Source organism: Scyliorhinus torazame, chromosome 1 (assembly GCF_047496885.1).
Source record: "Scyliorhinus torazame isolate Kashiwa2021f chromosome 1, sScyTor2.1, whole genome shotgun sequence".
Lineage (NCBI taxonomy): Eukaryota > Metazoa > Chordata > Chondrichthyes > Carcharhiniformes > Scyliorhinidae > Scyliorhinus > Scyliorhinus torazame.
This window is the reverse complement of record NC_092707.1, coordinates 65907586-65928203: the sequence shown is the minus strand read 5'-3', so window position 1 is coordinate 65928203 and position 20618 is coordinate 65907586. Positions and strand designations below refer to the sequence as shown.

The 20618-nt window shown below is 47.2% G+C and overlaps 1 protein-coding gene across 3 annotated transcripts in view; it reads right to left on the bottom strand.

The window, feature by feature from the left end:
- The window catches only part of ascc2 (activating signal cointegrator 1 complex subunit 2), an 82149-nt gene that overhangs the window by 57772 nt on the left and 3759 nt on the right, over window positions 1-20618 (bottom strand). The window contains exons 1-2 of one of the 3 annotated variants that reach the window (XM_072496043.1): window positions 16514-16532; window positions 15910-16005 (exon numbers count right to left, since the gene is read on the bottom strand). In XM_072496043.1, coding sequence (XP_072352144.1) covers window positions 15910-15993 — 84 coding nt within the window. In that variant the 5' untranslated portion in view covers window positions 15994-16005; window positions 16514-16532. The other 2 variants (XM_072496034.1, XM_072496023.1) reach the window with 2 other exon arrangements.

Sequence of the window (20618 nt, the reverse complement as noted above, 5' to 3'; positions counted from 1 at the left end):
GCACTCACTCAGCAACCTCTGCGCCCCGCACGATAACACCCAAGGAAAAGGAAAAGAAAAACAACTTACCAGTCACCAGCCAATCCATTACCTGCAGGCGGTGACGTCACGGTTCAACTTCTTTCTACTTCTACCTGCCCTCGAGCCTTCCTCGTGATCTTTACAGCGGTTGTTTTTTTTTGGTTAGGGGGTGGATAGAGAGGGAAACACTGAAAAAGTGTTTCGGGTTTAAGTGTCACTTGACATCAGCTCCTTCACAAACCACCTTCAAGTTAGAGTGAGCACACGGACGTATGCAAATTTACCCCGCAACAGCCAGTCAGCATCTCCGCTCTACTGCCCTCTGCTGGATCCTTAGATTAGGTCGATCCTTTTTCAGAAAAAGGTGAAGTTTGGACTGCTATACCCAGCCCGTCTCTGGATCACGCATGAGGATCAGCACTTCTACTTTGAGACGCCTGAGGTCGCGTTGGACTTTGCGAAAAAGAAAGGGCTGGCGATGGATTGAGAACTTTTGAACTCCGCTGCAACGTTCATGTTTTTGTTTTTTCTTTTTGTTTCTCTGTTTCTGTAAAAAGTTTCCGTTTTGCGTTTCATGGAAGTTGTTTGTGCTGACGTTTGCCTTGATTTGGAACCAGCGGTAGAGCTGAGTGAGTCAAGGTTTTAATTTGCACTGTTGGGGGTTGGAGGGGTGCTTGTTTTGATCTTGGTGTTTTTCTGTTGGGCAATTGTTTGATGCAGTTTGTTTGTATGAAGGGGGGGGGGGGGGGGACAATAGGTGGGAGACTATCTGGCACCAGGGATGGGGGCCACCAAGCTAGCTGGGTGAGCTAGCTCTCGGAAGCGCAGTGGGGGGTGTGCATATGTTTGGTTTAGGAAAGGGATTGGGTTACAGGGTGTTGTTACTGGGGGGGGGGTGAATGTTCTGCTGACGAGGGAGGGACTTGGGCTATGGGACAGTGAGGAGGTTGGGTGCGGGGTCTGCCTAGGGATGGACCGTTGGAGGTGAGGAGCATGGGCTGGAGGCGGGCCTAAAAAAGGGGATGGCTGATCAACGGAGGGGGGGGGGGGCAATGAGCCCCCCAACTCGGCTGATCAGCTGGAATGTTCGAGCGTTAAATGGGCCGGTCAAAAGGGCACGCGTGTTCGCGCATCTTAGGTGATTGAAGGCGGACGTGTAATGTTGCAGGAGACGCACCTTAGAGTTACGGATCAGGTTAGACTGAGGAAAGGCTGGGTCAGTCAGGTCTTTCACTCGGGACTAGATTCAAAGACGAGAGGGGTCACGATCCTGATCAATAAGCATAGAACATAGAACATTAGGTGTTTGACTCGGGTAGAATAGTCTCGGACCTGGGAGGTCGGTACTTTATGGTCAGTGGGAATCTAGAGGGGGTGCAGGTGGTATTAGTAAATGTGTATGCGCCAAATTGGGATGAAGTGGAGTTTATAAAGAGGATGCTGGGGAAGATACCGGACCTGGACTCGTACAGGTTGGTCATGGGAGGAGACTTCAACACAGTTATGGACTGGTCAAGCTCGAAAACGGGTTGGGTGCCAGCAATGGCAAAGGAACTAAGAGGGTTCATGGAGCTGATTGGGGGGGTGGATCCATGGAGATTTGGGCAGCCAAGATGAAGGAGTTCTCCTTCTACTCTCACGTGCATAAAGTGTATTCCCGGATTGATTTCTTTATTTTGAGCAGGGCCTTGCTGGTTGGGGTGGTGGACATGGGGTACACGCCGATTACAATCTCAGACCATGCTCCGCACTGGGTTGACCTGCAGGTTAGTAAAGACAGTAACCAGCGCCTACACTGGAGATTAGATGTGGGACTTTTGGCTGATGAAGGGGTGTGCGAGCGGCTCAGGAAATGTATTCCAAGCTACCTGCAGGTCAATGACATGGGGGAAATTTCAGCAGCGGGTGTGGGAAGCACTGAAGGCGATGGTCAGGGGGAGCTGATCTCGATCCGGGCCCATAGGGAGAAGGTGGACAGGGCTGAGATGGACCGACTGGTAAAGGAGTTACCACAGATTGATAGGAGGTATGCGGAGACCCCAGAGGAATGGTGGAGGTTACAGGCAGAGTTTAGCTTGCTGACCACAGGGAGGGCGGTGGAGCAGCTGAGAAAGGCGAGGGGGGGGGACGATCTATGAACATGGAGAGAAGGCCAACATGCTTGCACAGCAGCTTAGGAAGAGGGAGGCAGCTAGGGAGATAGGGAAAGTAAAGGACGGGGTGGGAACCTGGTTGGTGATTCAGTAGGGGTGAATAAGGCGTTTAGGGATTTCTACAGCAGGCTGTAAAGCTCGGAAGCCCCTATGGGGCCGGAGAGGATGAGGCACTTCTTGGAGGGGCTGAATTTCCCAAAGGTGGACGGGGAGCGGGTAGAAGGGCTGGGGGCCCCAATCGGGCTGGAGGAGATAGTGGAGGGCTTGAAGGCCATGCAGGTTGGTAAGGCCCCGGGTCCGGACGGGTACCCAGTGGAGTTTTATAAAAAGTTCTCGGGGATATTGGGGCCTGTGTTGTTGAGGATGTTCAATGAGACAAGGGAAAGAGGGGTGTTGCCCCCGACGATGTCACAGGCAACGATTTCGCTGATCCTTAAGCGGGACAAGAACCCGGAGCTGTGTGGGTCCTATAGGCCGATCTCCAAGTTGCTGGCCAAAATCTTATCCTCCAAGATCGAGGATTGTGTTCCGGACGTTATTGGGGAGGACCAGACGGGGTTTGTTAAGGGCAGGCAGTTGGTGGCCAATGTAAGAAGGCTGTTGAATGTGATCATGATGCCCCGGAAGGTAGGGAGGTTAGTGATCGCAATGGATGCAGAAAAGGCTTTTGATCGGGTAGAATGGGACCTTCTGTGGGAGATACTGGGACGGTTCGGATTCAGGCAGGGCTTTATTAACTGGGTCAGGTTACTGTATCAGGCTCCAGTGGCAAGTGTACGGACGATAGGACAACATCGGACTATTTTAGACTGTACCAGGGGGCGAGACAGGGATGCCCCCTCTCCCCACTGTTGTTTGCGCTGGCTACAGAGCCGTTGGCAATTGCTCTGAGAGCCTCGAGGGGCTGGAGAGGACTGGTACGGGGAGGGGGTGGAGCACAGGGTTTCGCTCTATGCGGATGACCTGCTTCTGTACATTTCGGACTCAGTAGAGGGGATGGAAGAAATCATGAGGACTCTAGGGGAATTTGGCCGGTTTTCGGGTATCAGCTTAATATGGGAAGGAGTGAGATGTTTGTGGTCCAGACGAGGGGACAGAAGAGATGACTGGGGGAGCTGCCATTTAGGTTACTAAAGGGAAGCTTTAGGTATCTAGGCATCCAAGTGGCGCGGGAATGGGACCAGCTGCATAAATTGATTCTGGCCCGGCTGGTGGACCAAATGAAGGACGATTTTCGGAGATGGGACGCAAATCCGTTGTCTCTGGCTGGGAGGGTACAAACGGTGAAGATAACGGTCCTCCCGAGATTCCTATTTGTATTTCAGTGTCTCCCGATCTTTATTCCGCGGTCCTTTTTTAAGTGGGTCAACAGAGTTGGGCAGGCAAGACCCCACGAGTAAGGAAGGTAATGCTTGAGCGGAGTCAGGGAGAGGGCGGGCTGGCGCTGCCACATTTTAGCAACTATTACTGGGCGGCTAATATAGCCATGATCAGGAAGTTGGTGGTGGGGTAGGGGTCAGCATGGGTGCGTATGGAGGTGGCTTCATGTAAGGGCACCAGTTTGGGGGCGTTGGTAACGGCACCTCTGCCATTCCCGCCGGCACGGTATTCCACAAGTCCAATGGTGGTGGCGACCCTGAGAGTTTGGGGCCAGTGGAGGCGGCATGTGGGAACAGTGGGAGCATCGGTTTGGGCCCCAATCTGTGATAATCACCGGTTTGCCCCGGGGAGTCTGGACGGGGGGTTCCGGTTATGGCGGAGATTGAGAGGATGGGGGATATGTTCATAGAGGGGAGCTTTCTAGTACGAGGGATTTGGAAGCAACGTTTGGGTTGGCGAGGGGAAACAAATTCAGGTATCTGCAGGTGCAAGACTTCCTTCGTAAACAGGTGTCAACCTTCCCGTTCCTACCGCTAAGGGGGATTCAGGACAGGGTGCGTAGGAGAAGGGAAGCGTCTCGGACATTTATAAGGAGCTTTTGGGGTCGGAGGAGACACAGACCGAGGAGCTGAAGCGCAAGTGGGAGGAGGAGCTTGGAGGTGAGATAGAGGATGGTCTATGGGCAGACGCGTTGAGTAGAGTCAACACTTCTGCCACATGTGCCAGGCTCAGCCTTATACAATTTAAGGTTGTTCACCGGCCTCACATGACAGTGGCCCGGATGAGCAGATTCTTTGGGGTGGCGAACAGGTGCGCAAAATGTGCGGGAGGACCGGCGACCCATGTCCACATGTTTTGGACATGTCCAAAGCTTAGGGGATTTTGGCAGGGGTTTGCTGACGTCATGTCCACGGTGTTAAAAACAAGGGTAGCGCTGAGTCCAGAGGTGGCGATTTTCAGGGTGTCAGAAGACCCGGGAATCCAGGAGGAGAAAGAGGCAGACGTTCTGGCCTTTGCTTCCCTGATAGCCCAGAGACGATATTATTAGCATGGAGGGACTCAAAGCCCCCGAAGTCGGAGACCTGGTTAGCGGACATGGCGAGCTTTCTCTGTTTGGAGAAAATCAAGTTCGCCTTGAGAGAGTCATTGTTAGGTTTCACCCGGAGGTGGAAACCGTTCGTCGACTTCTTTGCGGGAAATTAATCGTCAGCAGGCAGGGGGGAGGGTGGGGTGGGTGGGAGGGAGTAGTTTAGATTCGAGTAGGGGATCAATAAGGGTGGGACCTGTACGAGAGGTAAATGGCTTTTGCACTATGTTTATGGTTTCATGTATATTGTTTATTTTCTTGTTGTCACTATACCAAAAATACCTCAATAAAATGTTTATTAAAAAAAACCTATTCTAACCACAGAGATGGGGGGAAAATCTTAAAATCTACTGTGTAATAGGACAGAAATAACAAATAAAATACCAAATGCGTAGTCACACGTGAATATTTTTATTGCATGTGTCAAAGGAAGAAAACCTTCCAGAGAAAGGTTGGCGCCTTGACAGATCAGAAAACCTAAGGAATCCCATTAATTAATTAATATCTGCACAAAACAGGGGCAGGAAAACAATTATCTCTGCTATATTAAAATAGCGACTACACTCCCAAAGAATTTTTTAAAAATATATTTTTAGTTGACAAACTTATCATTTTACAAACTGTAAATTAAAGTAAAGGTGGTATCAAATGGTCACTTTACTCTTAAATTGATGAGAAGAATATAATGTTAGATATTTCTTTTTTTTTAAAATCAATTTAGAGTACCCAATTCAATTTTTCCGATTAAGGGGCAATTTAGCGTGGCCAATCCACCTAACCTGCACATTTCTTTTGGGTTGTGAGGGCAAAATCCACGCAAACGCGGGGAGAATGTGCAGTCTGCGCACGGACGGTGACCTAGAGCCGGATCGAACCTGTGATGTTAGATATTTCTTTGCTTGATACTTATTAATGAGTCACAAAAGTTGGGAGTTAAAGTCTCACGCTAAGAATTGGAAAAATCTAGGCTGACATGCCAGAGTAGTACTGAGAGAGTGCTGCACAATCAGTGTATTGGATGAGATGTTGAGCCAAGTCTGCTTTCTCTGTAAAAGTCAACAGTACTCTTTCAAAGAGCAAGAGTTATCCCACAATCAACATCACAAAAAACACATTCTCTGGAATGTTATCATTTGCTGTTTGCGGGATTTTATTGTCTGCAAATGAGTGGCAGGGTGGCACAGTGGTTAGCACTGCTATCTCACAGCTCCAGGGACCCAGATTCAATTCTGGCCTTGGGTGACTGTCTGTGTGGAGCTTGCACATTCTCCACGTGTCTGAGGGGGTTTCCTCCGGGTGCTCCGGTTTCCTCCCACAGGCTAAAAGGTGTGCAGGTTAGGTGCATTGGTTATGCTAAACTGACCTGCTGAATTGCCCTTTAACGCCCAATGATTAGGTAGGGTGCTCTTTCAGAGGGTAGGTGCAGATACGACCGGCTGAATGGCCTCCTTCTGCACTGTAGAGATTCTGTGATTCCTACATTAAAATAGTGACTACACTCACAAAGAATTAAAAAAATATATATTTTTAGTTGACAAACTTATCATTTTCACCACACAAAAGAAAAACAAGAACCCCAACAATATTTCTAAAAAACAATCCCACCCAAACCCAAGAAACCCCCTCACTCTTGCCCCCCCCCCCCCCCCACCTCAACAGGCAACGATAACCAACTCCCGAAAGTGCACAATGAACAAACCCCTACATTTGTAGAACCCCTCCTTCGCCCCCCCTCACCTTCTCCAGGGTCAAAAACTCCAGCAGGTCCCCCCGCCATGCTGAGGCACAGGGTGGAGAGACTGAACCCCACACCAACATGAACCGCCTACGAGCGTTCAGTGAGGCGAAGACTAAAACATCCACCCCAACTCCTGCCTGCACCTTGGGCCGGTCCGACACCCTGAATATGGCTCCTGGGGAACAGGGCTCCACATCCGCATGCAAGCCCCCCACCCCGAGATTGTGCTAAATACCGTCCTCCAAAATCTTTCCGGCTTCAGGCAGGACCAAAACATATGAACATTGCTCACAGACATCCTCCACCCCCTCTAACAGCTGGCTCATCCTTGATTTTGTGAGGTGCGCCCTATGTATGACTTTCAGCTGTATCAGCCCCAACCTCGCACACGGGGTCGGGGCATTCACCCTCCACAGCACCTCACCTTCCAATGCTCCCCCCAGCTCCTCCCCCACTTTGCCTTAATCCCATCAGACACCCTGTCCTCCTCCAGGAACCTCCTGTAGATCGCTGAAACAAACCCCTCTCCAGCCCTCCCACTGACATCAGCACCCTAGCCTATCACATTCTCAAACATTCTCACCATCCTTCAATTTCTTATAGAATTCAACTGGGAACCCATCAGGCCCCGCCGCCTTCTCTGCCTGCATCCTCCCAATCACCTCCCGCTCTCCTACCGGCCCCTCCAAGCCTGCTCTATTCTCCTCACCCAGCCTCGGATACTTCAACCCGTTCACAAACTCGCTCATCTCTCGCTCTTCCCCTGGTGGCTCCGACCCATATAGATCCTTATAAAACTCCTCGCATACTTCATTGATCTGCTCCGGAGTCCCACGTATTCCTCGATCATCTTCCCGATCTTATCACAAAAGCTCCAGCCGCTAACAACCCCACGTCCATTCTCCACCCCGGCCTCTGGGGCCAGCCCCTTCTCCAAAACCACATCCATCCAATGCGGAGCATGGCCCAAAATCACTATTGCCGAGTACGCTGATCTCTTAACCCCAGCCAATAGCGCCTTCCCCACCATGAAAAAGTCTATCCATCTATCCTCGAGTACACCTTGTGTTCAGGGGAGAAAACAAATACTCCCGTTCACTCGGGGGCAGGAACCTCCACGGTTCCACTCCTCCCATCTCCCTCATAAGCCCAACCAGTGCATTCGCCTCTCCCCGACTGCGTCAGTGAGCATGACTGAGACCTGTCCACCATCGGTTCCTGCATCATATTCCAACCCCCCCCGCCTGACTATCAACCCGTGGGTATCCAAATCCGGGATGACACGCAGCATCCTCTTCACAAACTGCATCAGCTAGTTGGGACCATATACACTCACCAGTGCCACCAACCTCCCCTCGAGCGCCCCCGTCACTATCACGTACCGGCCCCCCTGGTCCGCCACCACATTGTCCATCTGAAACCTCACCCTCTTGCCCACCAATACCTCTACCCCTCGAGCCATACTAGCGAACCCCAAGTGGAAAACCTGACTCACCCAACTAAGCCTCTTTCACGGCAGCACATTTGCTTCACAGCTCCAGGTCCCAGGTTCGATTCCCGGCTTGGGTCACTGTCTCTGCAGAGTCTGCACGTTCTCCCATTGTGTGCGTGGGTTTCCTCCGGGTGCTCCGGTTTCCTCCCACAGTCCAAAGATGTGCAGGTTAGGTGGATTGACTATGCTAAATTGCCCTCAAGTGTCCAAAAAAGGTTAGGTGGAGTTACGGGGATAGGGTTGAGGTATGGAGACCATGGTAGGCTCCTGCAGAAAATACGGAGGCATGGGATTCAGGGTGATTTAGCAGTTTGGATCAGAAATTGGCTAGCTGGAAGAAGACAAAGGGTGGTGGTTGATGGGAAATGTTCAGACTGGAGTCCAGTTACTAGTGGTGTACCACAAGGATCTGTTTTGGGGCCACTGCTGTTTGTCATTTTTATAAATGACCTGGAGGGCGTAGAAGGATGGGCGAGTAAATTTGCAGATGACACTAAAGCCGGTGGAGTTGTGGACAGTGCGGAAGGATGTTACAAGTTACAGAGGGACATGGATAAGCTGCGGCGCTGGGCTGAGAGGTGGCAAATGGAGTTTAATGCAGAAAAGTGTGAGGTGATTCATTTTGGAAGGAATAACAGGAAGACAGAATACTGGGCTAATGGTAAGATTCTTGGCAGTGTGGATGAGCAGAGAGATCTCGGTGTCCATGTACATAGATCCCTGAAAGTTGCCACCCAGGTTGAGAGAGTTGTTAAGAAGTCGTACGGTGTGTTAGCTTTTATTGGTAGAGGGATTGAGTTTCGGAGCCATGAGGTCATGTTGCAGCTGTACAAAACTCTGGTGCGGCCGCATTTTGAGTATTGCGTGCAATTCTGGTCGCCGCATTATAGGAAGGATGTGGAAGCATTGGAGAGGATGCAGAGGAGATTTACCAGAATGTTACCTGGTATGGAGGGAAGATCTTATGAGGAAAGGCTGAGGGACTTGAGGCTGTTTTTGTTACAGAGAAGAAGGTTAAGAGGTGACTTAATTTAGGCATACAAGATGATCAGAGGATTGGATAGGGTGGACAGTGAGAGCCTTTTTCCTCGGATGGTGATGTCTAGCACGAGGGGACATAGCTTTAAATTGAGGGGAGATAGACATAGGTCAGATGTCAGACGTAGGTTCTTTACTCAGAGAGTAGTAAGGGCGTGGAATGCCCTGCCTGCAACAGTAGTGGACTCGCCAACACAAAGGACATTCAAATGGTCATTGGATAGACATATGGACGATAAGGGAATAGTGTAGATGGGCTTTAGAGTGGTTTCACAGGTCTTTCACCCCACCCCCATCCTCCTATCAGCCATCGTCATAGCCCCGGGCCCTGCCCTTCGGGCCTGACCCGCCCCATTCCATTTGTTACAGTCAAACCCCTACCACCTCCCAGAATCCTCCCATCCACTTCCTCTTGAAAATACCTCTCCCAGTATTGATCCCATCCCCCACCTTTCACACCTCCCAGGCCCATCGATCAGGTTCCAACGACCGTGGGCCTCTTCCCCCACCACACTCCCGTTCACTAGCCGACCTTCGCTTGCTAGTATGGAAGCCCCAGCCCAGCCCCCCTCCTCCCAATCCCCTCCCCCATTATGCAGTCTCTGATAACAAAGACAAATAACCCAGTCCAAAATCCGCACCCCAGAAAATCGCCATAACCCGAAAGCCCAATATAATTGTAACCAACAGTAGACTATGACAAGGTAAATTACCCTCTCCCATTCAACCAACTCAAAAACCCAGCCATTCCCCCCACAAATTCAGAACAAGAAACAATCCAAAACAAGAGATAAAGGCTAAGCACAGTCCCGATCCGCTCAGTCCAGATTCCAATCCCAGACCCATCTCTCATTTCTGTCCCAATCTTTGGGCTTTCACAAAAGCTTCAGCTGCGTCCACCATATCGAAGTAGAAGTCCCTCAAATTGTAGGTCACCCCAAGCTTCGCCGGGTATCATAGAATTTACAGTGCAGAAGGAGGTCATTCGGTCCATAGAGTCTACACCGGCCTTGAAAGAGCACCCTACCTAAGCCCATAACTCCACCCTAACCCCGTAACCCCACCTAACCTTTGGACACTAAGGGGCAATTTGGCGTGGCCAATCCACTTAACCGGCACATTTTTGGACTGTGGGGGTAAACCAGAGCACCCGGAGGAAACCCACGCAGACACGGGGAGAAAGCGCAAACTCCACACAGGCTGTCACCTGAGGCTGGAATTGAACCCAGGTCCCTGGAGCTGTGAGGCAGCAGTTCCAACCACTGTGCCACCTTACCATGGGTAGACCACGCCAAACCTCACGATGATACTGTGCTGCCTTCACCCATCCGAAGGTCGCCTGCCTACTCGCCAGCTCCACCGGCAAATCTTGGTGTATTTGAATACCAACTCGTTCCCACTTCACCTCACGTCTTTGCTTTGCCCAACTCAGGACCTTCTCCTTGACATGAAACTTGTGCAAGCAAATTGTAACTGCCCTTGGTGGCTTTTTTGTTTTCAGCTTGGGCTTGAGTGATTGATGAGCTCTGTCCAGCTCATATATGGAGGGTTCTTCCCCATCCTCCAACAACTCTGCCAACATCTTCGTGAAGTACTCAAGTTGGCCTGGGGCCCTCCATCCCCTCAGGCAGGCCAACAATTCGTAAGTTCTGCCGCCTCGACCTTTTCTCCCGGTCCTCCACCTTGGCTCTGAGCCCTTTGTTAACCTCCGCCACCCTCCGCAGCTCCTCACCCATCGAGGTGAACTGGTCACTGTGCTGCAACAGAGCCTCCTCCACCCCCTTCAACCTCTCTCCGTGCTCTTGCACCTCGACTGATGCCTTTGACACTGCCGCCTTCATTGGGGCAATCGCCTCCTCCGCCCACTCCTACATCACAGCCATCATCTCCTTTCACAGTACCTCCATGTGCTTAATGAACTGCCTCTGGAATTCTCCGGCCATCACCTCAGTCAGAGTTTCCATTGTGAGGGGAGCGGCCCCAGCGATCCAGCCTCCGCCATCTTTCCTGTTGTTGGGCTGACCTGTTCACTCGACGGTGGACTTTCACTCGCCACCTTCTGCCCACCGGCTTTCTTCTGGGTCTTCAACATTCCCCACCTTCCTTATGCTTTCCTGCACCAGCATGTTCAAAAACTGCCCCTGAAACCGGGCGTTAAATACCAAAAACTAGAGCCTCGAACAGGAGCCACCCAACGTGCGACTTCCATCTACTTGCAGCCACCGGAAGTCGCCGCTCCTAAAGTACGTAATTGGCTGTAAAGCACTTTGGAACATCTGGTTGTCATGAAAGGCACTGTATAAATGCAAGTCTTTCTTTTCATTCCCCAATAACTGAGCAGCTAAGTATGTCATGCAGTTATATGGTAACTAAGTTGGGAGAAATGGCCTTTTTAAAATGTATCCTCTGGATCTGGATGACAGGCGCTTTCTTTATTGCCTATTCCCAGCTGCAATAAGATTGTGGTGATGGGGCGACGCGGTGATGCAGTAGTTAGCACTGCTGCCTCATGCGTCGAGGACCCGAGTTCAATCCGGGCAACGGGTCACATTCCGTGTGGAGTTTGCACATTCTCCCAGTGTCTGCGTGGGTCTCACCCCCACAACCCAAAGACGTGCCTGGTAGGTGGATTGGCCACACTAAATTGCCCCTTAATTGGAAAAAACAAGAATTGGGTACTTAAAATTGAAAAACAAGACTGTGGTGGTAATCCTTCTACTTGAGCAACTGCAGTCCCTGTACTGATGGCATTCCCACTACACTGTTAAGAACAAAATTTCAGAACGTTATTTCTTCAACAATGACGGAATGGCAGTATTTGTTCAGGTATTACTTAGAGAATTTGAAGGTGATGGCATTCCCATGACTTTGCTGCTCTTATGTTTTTTGATAGTAGAGACGATGGGGGTGTGATTTCTGTCCAAGTAAGCTTGCGTGTTGCTGCTCTCTCTCTCTCCACCCCCTCAGCCCAGATTTAAGGTCTTTAATAAATAAATAATTTACGATTGTGGAATTTCACCAGATACTTTTACATGAGACCTTTACATGAAACCTGTATCAGTTTACTAAAAAAAATTAGACAAGCACAAATTTGGAACGTTATTATTTATTTCCTTCCACATTTCTATGACGTTGGCAGTTCTATCTTATCAGCTTTCAGAGATGCTACTTTGTGATGTTGCTTAATTTTGCATCCTATACAACTTGTATTATGCAAAGTGCTCACTAGCCATTTTCTGTTAGCCAATTCTCATTTCCAAAACTTGAAAAATTTCCATTTGATCTGAAACATAGGGCGGGATTCTCCCATTCGGCGGCAGAGTGTCCACGGCATCGGAAACGCCGTCGCATTTCATGGCGGCGTGAACGGGCCGCTGGGAGTACTGATTCTGGCGCCTATAGGGGGCCAGCACGGCGCTGGAGCGGTTGATGCTCCAGCCTCCCATCCGGCGCGAACTCTGCGCCGCGGGACCCGCACAGTGGCGCCGGCGCCAACCCGCGCATGCGTGGTGGCCTCCCTCAACGTGCCGGCCCCGACGCAACATGGCGCAGGAGTTCAGGGGCCGGCGCACAAGAAAATAGGCCCAGGGAGCGAGAGGCCGGCCCGCCGATCGGTGGGCCCCGATCGCGGGCCAGGCCCCATCGGAGGCCCCCCCGGCCACCCCTGCGCGCAGAGTTCCCGCCAGCTGCGACCAGGTATGGACGGCGCCGGCGGGACTCTGCCTTTTTAGAGCGGCCGCTTGGCCCATCCGGGCCGGAGAATCGGCAAATCGCGTGCCGACATCAGGGCAGCGTGGCCCGGTTGCGGGGATTCTCCGGTCCGGCCCCGGGCTGGGAGAATCCCACCCATAGTGTCTGGATGTAGATTCTCATAGGCTGACAAAAACATGAGTGATTCCCCACCTCTTGTGATAATGGGATATACATTAGTTTATTTTGTAAAGCATTTCTTAAATACATGTATGCACAATGTAATGAGATTTAACTGAAAATGCATGAGTTCTAGTTTTACTCATTAATTCTTCATATAATAATTTAACGATGCCTTCAGTGATGCTTCAACTATTTAAAATTTGTCATTGCAATACATTTAAATTCGGACGAGTTGAAATATTGGTCACAAACATTTTTCCACACATCACCTCACACAAAATGCTGCATTCAACATTTAGATTGGGACAAACCACAAAGAACACAATTATACTTTGAGGCAAGTACAAACAAATGCTAAATATGCGACTTTATGTGTGCCTCTTCATGCATAAACTGAACTGTCCAGATCAATTAATAACAAGCAGCCAATTTATGATGGATTCAATTGGAAATGCCTTTGTGCATCGTCTTATTATTTGCTTACACGTTTAAAATGTTATTTGAAGTGAATTTGCCAGAGTAATTACCTTTAAATAATAGGGAATGAGCTCAATGCCTCTCTGTAGGAATTTAGCCAGTACTCTAGGCTATTGCAAAGTGGTGCAAAAACTGCTGGATTTTCTCATGTCTTGGAGAAATTGTGAGTTCCTATGGATACATATTGGCATTCTGTTGCGAAGTTGTTTTGAAGTTGTCTAGCTTCTTTGTGGAGCTATTGCTCTTGCTTCTCTCTTTGCCCAATTAGACGATCACTGCTGACCATTATTCTCATCTCTACTAACCTCCAACCAATTCCAATAGTTTGACTCCTCTGATTTATTTCTAGCCATCACTTCTTCTAACTCCCATGTGATGTAGTTGCTTTAGTGGATTGAATGCAGCTGCACCTTCTGGTTGAGATTTACTGTCCACAAAATGCAGCAGCACAATTCAAACCCTAGGGGAGCAGCAGTAAGGGAGAAATTGGGATTACAGATTTAAATTAATCTCGAGGGTAATGGTATATCCTGGATCCTATAATAACAAAGTCACAGCTTTCAGTAGTCCTGTTCATATCTAATGTAGAATTATGAAGATGCTGATTTGTAATGTTCAAAATCTTTGTTTAATATCATGTTTAAAAAAACAAAGGCCTGTTTGTGAACACGAGGAACATTCAAGGCAGAAAGCATGAAACGCAAGATTATCTGGGTGTCTTGAGACAATGTTACTATCAAATAATCTCTCGCAGTACTTTTCTTTTTGCCCAGAAGCATTAATATAAACTAGCGAAACAATTTATGGCCCGGTTATTTCCTAGGTTTGTAAATGCTAGGATGTGAAACCAAGCTGACCGCAATTTTCAACATAAAATCCAATACATATAAATGTTTTTCTCATAATCTGCAAATACAGATTAATAAAACTAATGCTCTATTTACCAGCCCAGTAACTCAATGTGATTGAATGCTTGATTCTGAATCAAAAAAAGTACAAATTTGTTACATGCCACACAACCTGTACCTCACAAAATAACCTCATTACAGTCAGTTCTCAGCTGGCCTACTGGTACATTCTCACAGAATTAAATGAGACGAAGATATATCATAGCGGCACAACATCGAGGGCCGAAGGGTCTGTTCTGTGCTGTAGTGTTCTATGTTCTATATTGTGGCCAAGTATGCAAAGGGATCTATCATATCACAAGATATACTGATTGGATAACTCACAGAAATTACTGAGTCACATATATGGTTACTCGAAGAGTGATAAAACAGCCCAATTTTGCAGTCAGCAGCTCGCCACTTCCGTGATGCATCATAAATTACAGCAGGGTTGTCCAAACCTCACGGCCACACAATTACGTTCACAGAGCATATGAAGACATCCTTTTCCTCTTCTGTCTCCCAAGCACTATTATTTCAACTGAATGATGCTGTGCACCATGGGTAGGAATTCATGTGTAGCAGAGGGGTTCAATAATTTCAAAGGCGGTTAGCACGGTTGCCTCAATGTGCCAGGGGTCGGGGTTCGTTTACGGCCTTGGGATTGTCTGTGTGGAGTTTTCCCGTTCTACCTGTGTCTACGTGGGTTTCCTCCGGGTGCTTCGCTTTCCTTCCACAATCCAAAAGGTGTACAGGTTATGTGGATTGGCCATGCTAAATTGCCCCTTAGTGTCCAAAGATGTGCAGGTTAGGTGGGGGAGTGGGCCAAGGTGGGGTTCTCTTTCGGATGGTCGGTGCAGACTCGATGGGCCTTCTGTACTGTCGGGATTCTATGGAAAGGCAACTGAAAATTGAAGCCAGGGGTGGTGCTGCAGAGGGGCCAATGCAAGTAAGCAAGGACCTGTTGGGCAGGTGGAACAGGATACAGGTGGAAGAGTTTTAGATGAGCTGAAGTTTAAACAGTCCTGAGGATGCACAGCCAATCAAAAAAGCTTACAACATCAGGTTAAAGTCCTACAGGTTTGTTTCGAATCACTAGCTTTCGGAGCACAACTCCTTCATCAGGTGAGTCTCTCACCTGATGAAGGAGCTGTGCTCCGAAAGCTAGTGATTCAAAACAAACCTGTTGGCCTTTAACCTGATGTTGTAACACTTTTTACTGTGCCCACCCCAGTCCAATACCGGGATCCCCACTTCAATCAAGAAACCATTTAAGGGATCTAATCTAAAGGTATGGATGTAGCAGATGGAAAAGGTAGGGGCAGGGCAGACAATCTTATAGAGATGGAAGTATGCGGTGTTTTGATTGGAGGGGTTTTGGGTTTTGAAGTTCAGCTGCAAGTTGAATAAGATGCAGAGATCAATAGAATTATAAATTATAGGAAAGTGCAATGGAATTGGTGCACAGAAATAGGTTTCATGACAGGAGGCTACGATAGTAGCTTTAGTCTTTCCAACATATAATTGGAAGAAATTGTGGTTCATCTAATATAAACAGCCTAACACAAAGAGAGAGGGGTGAGAAGTTGTGCTGGGTGTACATCAATGGGCATGTGGAGGTTTACCCAATGTCTTCAGATCATGTCATCAAAGTACACCATTTAGGTAAAGAGAAGGATAGACCCAAGGATAGATCACTTGAGAACAAAATTAACATGGTTAATGCTCTAATGTTAGAGATAGGATTTAAGCATTGAACTCACCAATGCTGGTAATTGTTTGGTTTTCCCAGTTCTTTTGTCCAGTTCAGGTAGCTGTATTTGATCTAGAGGAAGAGTCCGGGGCATGATGTATTTTCCCTAATGTTGGTATTAAAAATAACAGAAACTACATCAACTTGAAGTGTATCAAATAAAATCATTTAAGTTAAATGTTATTGCATTCGATCTTGAATTGTGCAAGCAAATTTGGCAAAGTAACCAAAACATCCACTAAAAGCCATTTTGAATGCCCATTTTGAGTTGCAACTTGCAGGATCATTATAAATTCAATCAGCCTTTTACGTAATGTATACAACTGATAAAAATCAATATTCAAAAATATTGTCTTAATTCTACACATCTTAAGTTAAAGTTTGTTTTAAAGATAACTTTACTGACAAATGATCATAAATTATTTAAAAAGTCAAAACATTATTGTAAAATAGTCAAAACGTGCCAATCCGATCAGGTCGATTTAATGTTTGTTCTTTTCTGGTATACATAAAATAAATTTAATGCATGTATTTTATTAAATGTGAATTGTGCATTCTACCAGAGACACTTGGCAATTTGCCACATACTTGGTTTAGAAATGCTGAATTTTCACCTTGCAGCTCGCAATAGGTTTTATTTTAGGCTCTTAAAGGTTGCCGATCCTTGACCAAGGCAGATGTGTTAGTGGAGTACTGAGGAAGTACTACATTGCCAAGAAACCAGCTTCCATACATCAGGTGCTCAATCGTGGTTCCATCTGTCTTCTGTATTAATCATAAAATATTCTATGGCACAATTCAATAAGCAGGATGTTTGGTTTATGAGTGGAATGTTATCATTCAAAGAACAGATTAACTGTTTACTTATCCAATTTGCTGTTTGTGCGATCGTTGTGTCCCCAAATAGGTTGACACGTTTACCCACACTTCACATCCTGTAAATTCGATAAGGCATTATAGAAAAGCAAATTTTTTCTAACCAAATAAAAAAACTATGAAAAAGGTGGAATTTCTTTCATTGGCTTTTTGTTTATTTTATGGGATGCAGATGTCACTGGCAAGGGCAACATTTGCTGCCTATCCATATTGCTCGAGAAGGTGAAGGTGAGCTGTCTTAAATCGGTGCAGATACACCTACAGTGTTGTTAGGGAGGAAGTTCCAGGATTTTGATCACGACGATGATACAGTTCCAAGTCAGAATGGCATGTGCTTGGAGGGGAACCTGGGGGTAGTGGCGTTCCCATGCATCTGCTACCCTCGTCCTACTAGGTGGTAGAGGTTGCAGGTTTTTGAAAGGTACTGTCAAAGCTTTGAGTTGCTGCAAGACATCTTGTAAATGCTGCAAAAAATGCATCGATGGTGGAGGAAGTGAAATCCTAGGTTGGCGGATGGGACCCAAATCAAGTAGGCTGCTCGTCCTGGATGGTATCTAGTTCCTTGAATGTCCTTGAAGCCGCACTCATCCAAACAAGTGGAGAGTATTCCATCACACCTGACTTGTGCTTTGTAGATGGTGGGCAGGATTTGGAGAGTTAGTCTTTGACCTGCTCTATAGCCACAGTATTTATATAGCTAGTCCAGTTCAGTTTTTGGCCAGGAGCAACCCCCAGGATGTTGATAGTGGGAGATTCAGCAATGGTATTAATGGCATTGAATGTCATGGCGAGACGGTTATTGCCCGCCACTTGTGTTGAATGTTACTTACCATGTAGCAGCCCAAACCTAACATGAACGTGGACTACTTCAGTAACTGAGGAGCTCCAAATGGTACCAAACATTGTGCAATCATAAATGAACATCCCCACTTCTAACCTGATGAATCAGCTGAGGATGGTTAGGTCTAGGATGCTACCCTGAGGAACTCAGAAGCGATGTCTTCAGACCGAGATGACTGGCATTCCAACAACTGCAACATTGTCTTTTGTGTTAGGTATGACCCTAACCAGTGGATATCCCCCCTCCCCCCCCCCCGATTCCCATTGACTTAAAAGTTTGCCAGGGCTTCTTGATTGTACACTTGGTCAAATGATGCATTGGTGTCAAGGGCAGTCACTATTATCTACTCCCTTGAGTTCAGCTCTTCTGCAGACAGTACTGTCACAGATTTGTTCCAGCGAAAGAGGCCATTCGGCTTAACTGGTCTCTTATTACTTCGTGCCATTCTACCGACAATACCTTCCATCACTTTGCTGCTGATTGAGAGGAGGTTGATGGGGCAGTAATTGGGCAGATTGGTTTTGTCCTGGGTTTTTTTGGACAGGACATACCTGGGCAATTTTCCACATTGTTGGCTAAATGCCAGTGTTGTAGCTGTACTGGAACAGCTTGGCTAGGGCCATTGCTAGATCTGGAGCACATGCCTTCAATATTATTACTGGGATATTGTCAAGGCTCATAGCGTTTGGAGTATCTAATGCCTTCAGCTGTTTCTTGATATGCCATGGAGTGAAAATTGCTGAAGATTGGCTAGCATTCATGGAAACCTTTTTGGAACTCTTGGATAAAACAATCAAAAGGAGGAATTTCACACCAAGGATTAATTTTCCTCTGTCTTAGCTCAAGTGATGGTTCTTGGATAGTGAAAAAGAAATTCAGCTGTACATTGCAAAAAAAATAGTGCATCAACAGCAACCACTGAATACCACTCATACAAGACATCAGGAAATTTCAGACACAATTCAGATATGCTGTGCACAGACTAATGCAGCATTATCATTATACTGTTGTAATAAAAACAAATTGGACACACTGGACTTCGAAACAGCTCAATGGCGATTTTCTGCATTCTGTTCCCTATGAGAAATTCTCAGCAGTAGAATTCGGTACACCTAAACTTGGATTGTATCTGGGTAGTGTACTTTGGGTTATGTTAGTTAGGTGAAACTAATGATGGTTACAGCTCTCTCATCATGTATGCAGCATCAGAGCAAGATGGCAATGAGTCGAAAGCACCACAAGAAACATATCGACTTTACTGTAATTTTTCTTCTCTATCAATACACTAAATCAGCCCACAAAATACCTGTGAACATATGAAACATCCCACTCAGTTAGCCGCAAAGCAACATGGAGCTCAGATGTTAAAAGATCCATAGATATTGTTAACCAAACCCTTGGTATGATTAATACAGTATAATGCAAGATTATTTTCAATTTGTTTTAACAGATTTCACTAATAAACTTGGAGTGTGCCCAGGAATATAACAACCTACTGCGTGTTTTTTGTTGTGAGAGTCAATTTAGTGTAAAATGTTACTGAGAAGCTATTAAATTTAGTACACAAAGTTCTGATCTGCTGAAGATAACAACCAAGTTTTTAAAAAAAACATTTGCTCATTTTTTTTTTAAAGATGCTGAATGGACCTCTACAAACGGGATGGTCTACACCTGGACCAGAGGGGTACCAATATCCTGGGGGGGGAAATTTGCTAATGCTCTTCGGGAGGGTTTAAACTAGTTCAGCAGGGGCTTGGGAACCTGAATTGTAGCTCCAGTATACAGGAGGTTGAGAGTAGTGAGGTCATGAGTAAGGTTTCAAAGTTGCAGGAGTGTACCGGCAGGCAGGAAGGTGGTTTAAAGTGCGTCTTCTTCAATGCCAGGAGTATCCGGAATAAGGTGGGTGAACTTGCGGCATGGGTTGGTACCTGGGACTTGGATGTTGTGGCAATTTCGGAGACATGCATAGAGCAGGGACAGGAATGGTTGTTGCAGGTGCCGGGGTTTAGATATTTCAGTAAGCTCAGGGAAGGTGGTAAAAGAGGGGAGGGGTGACATTGTTAGTCAAGGACAGTATTATGGTGGCAGAAAGGACGTTTGTTGAGGACTCGTCTACTGAGGTAGTATGGGCTGAGGATAGAAACAGGAAAGGAGAGGTCACATTGTTAGGGGTTTTCTATAGGCCTCCGAAAAGTTCCAGAGATGTAGAGGAAAGGATTGCAAAGATGATTCTGGATAGGAGCGAAAGCAACAGGGTAGTTGTTATGGGGGACTTTAACTTTCCAAATATTGACTGGAAACGCTATAGTTTGAGTACTTTAGATGGGTCTGTTTTTGTCCAATGTGTGCAGGAGGGTTTCCTGACACAGTATGTAGATAGGCCAACGAGAGGCGAGGCCATATTGGATTTGGTACTGGGTAATGAACCAGGACAGGTGTTAGATTTGGAGGTAGGTGAGCACTTTGGTGATAGTGACCACAATTCGATTACGTTTACTTTTGTGATGGAAAGGGATAGGTATATACCGCAGAGCAAGAGTTATATCTGGGGGAAAGGCAATTATGATGCAATGAGGCAAGACTTAGGATGCATCGGATGGAGAGGAAAACTGCAGGGGATGGGCACAATGGAAATGTGGAGCTTGTTCAAGGAACAGCTACTGCGTGTCCTTGATAAGTATGTACCTGTCAGAAGCAGGGAGGAAGTGGTCGAGCAAGGGAACCGTGGTTTACTAAAGCAGTCGAAACACTTGTCAAGAGGAAGAAGGAGGCTTATGTAAAGATGAGACATGAAGGTTCAGTTAGGGCGCTCGAGAGTTACAAGTTAGCTAGGAAGGACCTAAAAAGAGCCATGAGGGGGCATGAGAAGTCTTTGGCAGATAGGATCAAGGATAACCCTAAAGCTTTCTATAGATATGTCAGGAATAAACGACTGACTAGGGTAAGAGTAGGGCCAGTCAAGGACAGTAGTGGGAAGTTGTGCTTGGGGTCCAAGGAGATAG